The sequence below is a fragment of the Moschus berezovskii genome, chromosome 25 (assembly GCF_049115385.1).
Source record: "Moschus berezovskii isolate FMDL1 chromosome 25, NW_MosBer_1.0, whole genome shotgun sequence".
Classification (NCBI taxonomy): Eukaryota; Metazoa; Chordata; class Mammalia; order Artiodactyla; family Moschidae; genus Moschus; species Moschus berezovskii.
The window spans coordinates 6,616,881-6,625,207 of NC_142484.1; the positions used below are offsets into that span (position 1 = coordinate 6,616,881).

Sequence of the window (8,327 nt, forward strand, 5' to 3'; positions counted from 1 at the left end):
TGCGGCACTCAGCTTTCTTTACAGTCCAACTCTCACATCCATACGTGACTACTGGAAAAATCATCCCTGGAATATCTTCCTTCCCATAGGACCTCTGAAGTGCGTGGCCTCAGAGCTAGAGGGTTTGGAGTAAGTGGAGGTTTGCAGAATTCTCAATGTTGAGCTCTCAGTTCCTGGAATCCAGCCCCTGTATTTCGCTGGATTGGGGTGGGGACCTTCCCTACCTTGAGAAAGGAACTTGTGAGCCTTTTCAGTCACCACTGACTTCTAATTCACTTTAATAACTTAGTCCTTTCTGTGCTCCTCACCTTATATGAGGTGCCATCTTTGGGAGCATCTTTTGGAGGTCGGGGATGTTTCCTTTAACTCCATTTCACCTGCAGAGAAACTGAGGCTCAGTTCACACTCGGCAAATAGTTGGTGGAGGTGGGATTTGAATCCAGGTCTTTCTGTCTCCTAATTTTCATTCCTGACCCCACCATACTCTGTGGTTGTTGACCCTCAAGCTTGGATGAAGACAGTGTTTTTGGAAACCTCTTCTCTTGACTAAGTTATATTCTGCTCAGGAGTACGGGGTCTGCTCTAGCTCCCAGACCTGGAGGCGAAGAGGCCCCTGCTCCTGCCTAAGCCTGCCCTTCTCAGGGAATCTGGGATGGATGATTTGAGATGATGATTCATGGTCTCTGTGGGCAGAGGGGACAGGCCAGGGCTTGGACACAGATGACATGGGGATGTCACCCACCTGTGCTTCTCACTACCTGTGGGGGCAAATTCCCTTTTACCTTAATTTCTCCATCAATGAAATACACCTGTCCAGAGGCTTTATTGTAGTGAATAAGTGATATAAAAGTGTCAGCTGAAAGCTGCATGCAGGGCTTGCGGAGAGGTGGAGAGGTTACCATCTCCAATGAGAAGATCTCAGGCCTTAAATCCAGGGAACTTGCCTGCCTGTAGGGCCAGGCTGAAGAAAGAAACTCATGTCCTGAAAATTCACACTCACGTCCAGGAAACTGCCTAGCCGGATCTCCTACCCACCCCAGACCTTTCTGCCCCCTCCCACACTGGGAGGACTGGAAGTCTGGACCAGATACAAGACTCCAATACCATCTAGCACTGGATGCCAAAGCATCCTGAAGCTAAGACGCAGCATCTGTTTCGGCTCCCAGCTCTTAGCGCAGGGTGGACCACACGTAGAATGCTTAGTTGTTGCGTGAATGAATGAGCACATGAGTGAACAAAGAAATGCCAGGGCTGTCAGCGCATCTGAAGTTTCCCTCCTGACCCCCAGGCTCCTGTTGGGGCCTCTCAACCTTGGTGAATCCCCACCCTACCCTTTTCACAGAAGAGCTCGACACCAGGAGTACCGAAAAGGCAAACTGGACTTTATTATAAAGTTGGCTACAAAGTCACCGCAGCACCACGAGGTGGCCACCTGGGCAGGCCCAGGCAGTCGGGCAGCCGGGTGAGTCCCGCACCAGGTACACGCACTCGTGCAAGCACACGTGTGACGGCGGCAGGTCTGCCTTCCTCCATCGGAAAGGAACGTAGCGTCTCTTCGCGCCCCCCACCCCAGGCGCGGGGCGCAAAAGTCACAAGAAGGGCCGCCAGGGCGGCAGAGTCCATCGGAATTGAAATCCCGTTACTGGTGTGTAGAGAATTCTACGTGGGTGTCAAGAGCCCCTCAGGGCACAGGCTGGCCCGGGTGGGCACTGCCTTTCCCCCACCAAGATCCAGGGGTGACTTGGCCCCCAGGAGTGGAGAACTGGCCCAGGCCCATGGGGCAGCGCGGGGTGGGGGAAGTGAGACTCCCCCATTCTCCGCTTGAAATCCCATTCAAGGAAACTCACTACGAGTGAATACAGATTGAAATGGAAGCTGGGATCGTTTGATGTCTCTAAATTTTAAAAAGAAGCTCCCCTCCCTTGTCCTCCCACCTCCCCCCCCCCAAATCCTGCAGGGCCTGGGGAATCAGATCTATCCCCCTCTGGCCCCCAGAATCCCCCCAACAATCCCGGGGGGGTGGAGAACGGCTCCACGTCTTGATGACAATATGCCATACTTGACGACGTTAAGTCACAGACTTATTCAAAACGTTGGTTCCCCTCCACTTCCATCTGCAGAGAGATAGAGAGACGTACTGTCAGTTAGGCTTATTAGGAGATACACTGAGGGTGTGATGGGCTTCAAATATATTGGTCTCGTGGACTGATCACCAGAGGCTCAACAGATAAAGGAGCAGTTTGGATGAATGGAGTGAAACTATGGCTGTGGTTTTGGAAAGGATGGAGCCATAGCAAGGACTCTCTCATGGAGCCAAAGGCTGAGTCCCATTGTCTTTCTCAAATTCCTGTCAAGTCTCACTTTGTATTCCCTTTAGGGGACAAATAATACTGGCATAGAGTACTAATCCTTCTTCCATCAATTTGTTGTGTAACCCTAAGCAAGTTTCTTTAACTCTGGGACCTTGATTATCTTCATTTGTAAAATGGGTTGGGATAGCAGACCTAGGTCCCTCATAGAGTTAGGAAGCACAGACTATTATTCAAGATTCTTTTGTACTTTATCCCACACCCAACCTCTGCCCTCAAGGCCTGCTTATCCAGAACTTCCATATTATTTTCCACTCGTACTTGCTCTATACAGCAAGTCAAGTTATCCTAACAACTAGAATAATAAATATCTCACTAATAAAACTGAGGTACAGAGAGGGGAATTTACTTGTCTAGTTCCACCCAGCGCCTTGTTGGCAAGACAGGAACTTGAGTTCTTGAACATTTTGGCTGGACTCACCTTTATGGAAGCTGTCTTGAACTTGGCTCTGGAGTTGATGCAACTCATCAGTAAACCCATCGTAGGGGAATGCTGAGACACCTGTCTCAAAGGCGGTTTCATATGTGGCCAGGTCCTCCAGGAAGCTGCGGTCTTCTGGGGACAGGTTGTTGCAAGGCGATGGGGCCCCTCCTGGGACCGCTGCCTCGGGATCCTCAGACTCCCATTCCCCATTGGGGTCTGGGGTAGAGAGATCCATGAAGATGTCTTCCACGGGCGTCTCCTCCAGGAACAGATCAGGGTCAGTCAGGAAATCCAGATCCTGGCATTTCCAGGGTTTCAGTTCCAGGCTGAGCACTGGGGGACCAGCCCCCGACAGGGAAAGGTTAGAGTCCAGGGGCTCCAGCCCCCCGAGTGGTTCCAGCCCACCCGTGCCAGCCTCAGCCGAAAAGGGTCGGTCCATGCCCTGAGCCAACTGGCTGATCTGTTGAATGAGACGGTCTATCTCACTTTGCTCCTTCTCAGAATAGTGGAAAAAGCTCTGCTTGACTGGCGAGGCCTCAGGTGTAAGCAGGCCTTCGGGCACCAGGGGGACATCCACAGAGAGGGGACCCCGGAGCTGGGCTAGGGCCAAGAGTGTGCAATCCCCATTACCAGGGCTGCTAGGACTTGGGGGCAACTTCTCATAGAGAAAACTGCATCCCTCCTGGGCGAAGTAAGTCTTGCTGGAATTGGGGCTCAGCTGTTCTGGGAAAGTTTGCCTGGGGCTGCTCAGGTGTGCTTGGAATGATGTGCTGGGAGAAGATAGCTGCTCCTGGGCAGGGCTGCTCAGAGGCTCTGGGAAGGTGGCAGTGCTGGGAAGCAGCTGGGCTGGGAAGGTGGAGGTGCGAGGATCTTCATAGCTTCCGGCTGAGGTTTCAGTCAGTTGTCCTTGTAGTGGGCTAGTCAGCGGATCTGGGAAAGTTGCACTGTTGGGCGTCAGTTGATCAGAGAAGGTCATGGTGCTTGGAGTCAGCTGTTCTTGGAGAGAGCTGGATGGAGCAGGCATGTGGGTCTGGAAGGGCTCGTGGAGGCTGAAGAGGAAGGCACAGCCTCCTGGCTGGTGGGGCGTGTAGGGTGGAGTGCACACAAGGTCCTTGCTCAGGTCTGCTTGAAGAGAAGGCTGAGGGCCTGATGGGAATGTCAGGTAACTGAAGCCAAGGTCTTTGGGCGGTCGGGGAAGCTCTTCTGATGTTGAGACAGCACCTAGTTCAGGAACGCTAGGGAAACTGGTGCTTCTGGGAGGCCCCATGGTGAAGAGTGGATTAGGGCTGGAGCACTGCTCCTGGGAGAAAATGTTCTCCGGAAATGAGGGCAACATGGTCGGGGTGCCCAGGACATAGGCTGCCTGGGTTTCTTCAGAGTTCAACTGCTGGCGGAGGCTCCAGGCTTCCATGTCACTGGAGAGGAAAGAAGAGGCAGCTGGTAAGGGTTTGGTGTCCATTCCCAGAGTTCTCTGATTTGTATCTCTTCCTCTACCTCAGCTGCCTCCCAGTCCCCTGCCTTGCAGCTCACCTGATTGGGTAGTTATTGGCGGTAATGGGGCCCTCTGGTCCTTCTGAATATAAAAGGCAGTAAATCCATGCCCAGCCTCCAGGCTTAGCCAGCAGTCTTACCACCATCTCTGCCTGAATATCTCCACTCTCAGCCACTGAGGGGAAAGAAGAGATGCAAAGTTAGAACAACCATCAGACAGCACCACCCAGACTCCCCACTTGCTGACTGACCTCTCCACTGAATTCGGGTAACCATAACACCCTCTTTTCTGACTGCCCTCACCTGCACCATTCAACACCCCATTTTGACCTCACCACTCAGAGTCCCCTAGTTCTGATTCTATTCTCACCTTGACTCTTTATCCTAGTGCTCACCCTATGGCATTCAAAACTTTGAGCCTCTGATATCTCCCCAACTTCAGTCTTGGTCACAGCCCTTCTTGGTCAGGCTTTCCATGCCCTTCCCCACTCCCTGTCTTTTCCTCAGCCTCTCTGGACACTCACACAAGCGGTAATGTTGAGCAGAAGCGTGGCCCAGGTCCTCAGGGTGTAGCAGTCCATACCATGATTTACAGAGCAACTCACTGCGCTCAAAGCCCAGGTAGATTAGGACACTGGGAAGGTGAAAAGGATGAGATCAACTTTCTGTTTTCCCTGCTTGATACCCAGGCATCTCCCTCCCCCACCCCCAGGTCTTCTACACCCTTAGATTTCATTCTCCCTACCCCTGACTCCAGGAGCTAGGGTCCCCTCGTTCTGACCTGCTTTTCTTCCGGGGTCTGAATGCTCTGGGCTTACCTCTCTGAGATATCCAGAAGGGCCAGGTCCTTAGCATGACGACTCTGGAACATGGCCAGGAAGAGTGAGGCTGGGCCAGGGCCAGGGCCAGGGCCAGGGCCAGGGCGGGGTCTTGTCTCCAGTGGGGCGCAGAAAGCTGTGAACACAGGATTTCCTGCCCAATAGGCCCCAGGTGGGTGAGCGTGGAATCGACCTCGAATAAGCACCAGTTTGTTGCCTGCACTCTGGCGCCTGAGGGACTTGGAGGTGTTGAAGCGACAGCGGAAGAGGCGATCTGGGTGAGTAAAAAGAAAAACTAGTGAGAGCGTGAATGGCTGAGAGACAAAAATGGGAAGAAGCAGGGCAGCAGGACGGATATTGAATTGAGAAAGGAGGGTGTTCTCACCAGTATCCAGGGCAGAGGGCAGGGCGAGTTGCTGGCGCACAGTTAGGTGGTCAGCTGGATCAATGATGTCGTAGATACTGTCACCCTGGGCAACCAGGTCCACCTGGAGAAAAGTAAAGGAGAGATGACCATTAGTGAAGGCAACAAAAGCCAGTGTTTGGCACAGAGCATCTTGTAGGGTATAATTCCCCTTTCCCAGTAATTCTCAGACTCTCAGAAGGGGAAAACGCATCCTGTCCCTATCTGCACTGCAGTCCAAGCTGAAAGGATCCTCAGCACTCACCATGGAGTGGCCCAGATGCTCGCTCACACTCTCAGACAGATATAGCAGCTTCCCCTCTGCTGTGAACACAAGCAGAAATCCAGGTAGTGCTGCCACTATGTCTTCAAGCTCTTGAGCTGAGAGAAGCCCTGTGGAGCCCGCCAGAGGAGTGCCTGACGAGTGAAAAGATAGAGTGAATCAGGAGTAAGACTAGTAAGCAAAACAGAACTGAGAGACTATTGGATCGAGTTTCTCATGGACCTGCTTCTGCACACACCTGTTGACCTACTGCCCACAGCTCTTGCCCGGGGAACCTGTTGCTGGATCTCTTCAACTAGCGAACCCTTCTAAGTCGGGGCTGAGGGTTTGGCGGGTCTGTGTTTCAGGACCACGGACAGCGCTCTAATACCAGCCGAACGTTCAGCACCGCGGGCAGCGCCTTGCAAACCGGTGGTGCTGTCAGCACCGTGGACAGCGCCTCACCGGCTGCCCATGAGCCCTTCCACGATAGCGAACAGCGGCTGTGCTTCCCCAGGCTTTGGCTGCTCCGTCCCTGCAACTTCCCAAGCTCCCGTCCCCTGGCTCCCGGAGCGCTTCCGCGCCGGTGAGGACTGGGACCATTCTGTCCTGGCTCTCCTGCTCCTGTAAGTCTGGCTCTAGGGACACTATCCAGGCTCTCTAACATTTATTCAGTACTAAGGTGAGGTTTGGACAGAACTCAGGAGGCAAAGTAGGAAGTCCTGAGTTCTCCAAGTTCCTTCTCACCCTCAGCTCGCAGACACGCTTCCCTAGATCCGCGGCAGTCCCAGCGGGTTTCCTCAGCTTCCCTCTCCCTGAGGCTTCCCAGGTCGAGTCTCAGTCCCGGTTTGCTCACCTCCTGCGAAGAAGACGCCCTTGCGAGTATAGATGCAGGCAAGACTCATAATGTGCAGATAGGACAGCCGGACCTTGTCCGCTTCGGCCAGCGGCAGCAGCTCCTTGAGGTTCCGGATCTCAGCGTTGATCTGGTCGCGGCGCGCCTTGGAGGCGCCCTTGGTGGAGCGGTACATGACTAGCGGCTGCGGAGCTCCAGCTAGGGCGCTCCGAACACCTGCGTTTCTGTCCCGACGCACCGGTGGCTTCCTCCTCCTTGCTTTCCCGTCTCTCGCTCAGGCTGTTTCTCTCTCTGTCTCTCCTCTCCTGGGCTCCGCTCGGTTGCGCTGCCCCTTTCGCCTGCCTGGTTCCGCCTTATATAGCTCCCGTCAGGCGTGGGGGGCTCGCTTTAGAGAAAGGGGGGGCGGGAGGCTGGGCTAAGCAAGCTGCAGCGGGAGCGGCTGGCTGAGGTAGGGGGGAGCGCGCTCCTCCTCCCTCCCAGGCTTCCGACGTCATCCCGTGACGTAGAGCGAGAGCGGGAGGGGTGCCGGGGGGGGGGGAAGGGGAGAAACGGAGACTGCGGAGGGGGGCCACGGCTGGCAGCAGCTCAGCTCAGAGGCAGGCGCTACTTTAGGAAGGCCTGAAAGGGGGTGAAGGGACCCAGGTGTCCGAGTGTATTCTGCTGAAGGGCCAGGGCCAGGGTTGAGGCTGTCTGAAGCCCCTGGCAGGAGAGTCTGAAGAGGGAGGTTGGGGGTGAGGGGCGGGGAGGGAGTGTGCTGGTCTGACAACGACTTTTCTAAGGAGGTAAGGGAATGGAGGAGAGCAGAGCAGTACGCAAATTCCCCCTCTTATGTGCCAAAGGTCGAGTTCGTCTGGGGCAGGGGTGGGGACGGGGAAGGATCTTTCTTGGCCTCTGTATGATAGGCCACAGCCAGGGTTTCTCTCTAGGGATGACTCAGTCTGGGATTCCCTTAGTCATTTCAAAGAGCAAGTCTCCTCCCCCTCCTTTCCAAACCCGAGGCTTGGTGATTTCGCACGGGGGCGGGGGACGGGTCTCATGGGGGTCTAAGTCTCTAGGATGGATGGGGAAAGGGTCCTGAAGGGTAGGATCCAGCTGAATTTGGCCTTGGTTCTATTTTCCCACAGTCAAGAATAGGAACACCTACACCAACGCAGCAGTCTGCAGTGACTCTCCGTTTCTCTGTCAACTAATTAACCTCAGCCACTGATGGGAGAAACTGAGGCAGGGTCCCAGTGCCTGGTGAGGATCTGGGTTTATCCCTTCCCCCATTGCCAGCCCCCAGAGCCAGCTGCTCCCCTCTCCCCGCCCCGATTGCAATCCTCAGTGTCCCCGCGGGCCGGGGGCGGGGGCGGGACCGGGGGAATCCCAGCTCCATATTAGGACAGGAATCCTCCGGCGGCAGCCGCGGCGGCAGCGGCGGGCGGGGCCTGACTGCCTCCGCACGGCTCCCGAGGGTTCCCCCCTGCCTTCAGCGGGGAGGATGGGGAAGCAGCAGAGAAGCGAGGGGACCGTGCCAGACCCTCTGCGCGATCCATGCACATAACAGAGACCCCTTAACTAGGGCAGGCTGTCCACATTCCCCTCCAACCCCTGCTCAGCCATCGGCGGTAGGATTCCAAGCTGTCTCTCCTTCAGTTCTCCACATCCCACCTCGTCGCTCCATCTCACTGGGGTGAAGAGGGCTCACCCTCTTTTCTTTGTCTC

General features: G+C 55.0%; 1 protein-coding gene across 1 annotated transcript; it reads right to left on the reverse strand.

Moving 5' to 3' along the window:
- Positions 1–2,085: 2,085 nt before the first annotated feature.
- On the reverse strand, positions 2,086–6,798 carry NPAS4 (neuronal PAS domain protein 4). Its single transcript, XM_055414942.2, has 8 exons — positions 6,624–6,798; positions 5,771–5,922; positions 5,488–5,590; positions 5,103–5,376; positions 4,809–4,918; positions 4,324–4,459; positions 2,791–4,208; positions 2,086–2,114 (listed from the first exon to the last, which is right to left on the reverse strand). The coding sequence occupies exons 1-8, from the start codon at positions 6,796–6,798 to the stop codon at positions 2,086–2,088; spliced, it is 2,397 nt and encodes a 798-aa protein (XP_055270917.1).
- Between the last annotated feature and the right edge of the window lie 1,529 nt (positions 6,799–8,327).

Excerpts from the sequence above, each read along its gene's own strand:
- NPAS4 (XM_055414942.2), bottom strand. The coding sequence starts at position 6,798 with ATGTACCGCTCCACCAAGGGCGCCTCCAAGGCGCGCCGCGACCAGATC. Across the intron at positions 5,923-6,623 it reads GGGCGTCTTCTTCGCAGGAG|GCACTCCTCTGGCGGGCTCC; the intron begins GTGAGCAAACCG and ends TTCACTCGTCAG. Across the intron at positions 4,209-4,323 it reads GCCAATAACTACCCAATCAG|TGACATGGAAGCCTGGAGCC; the intron begins GTGAGCTGCAAG and ends TTTCCTCTCCAG.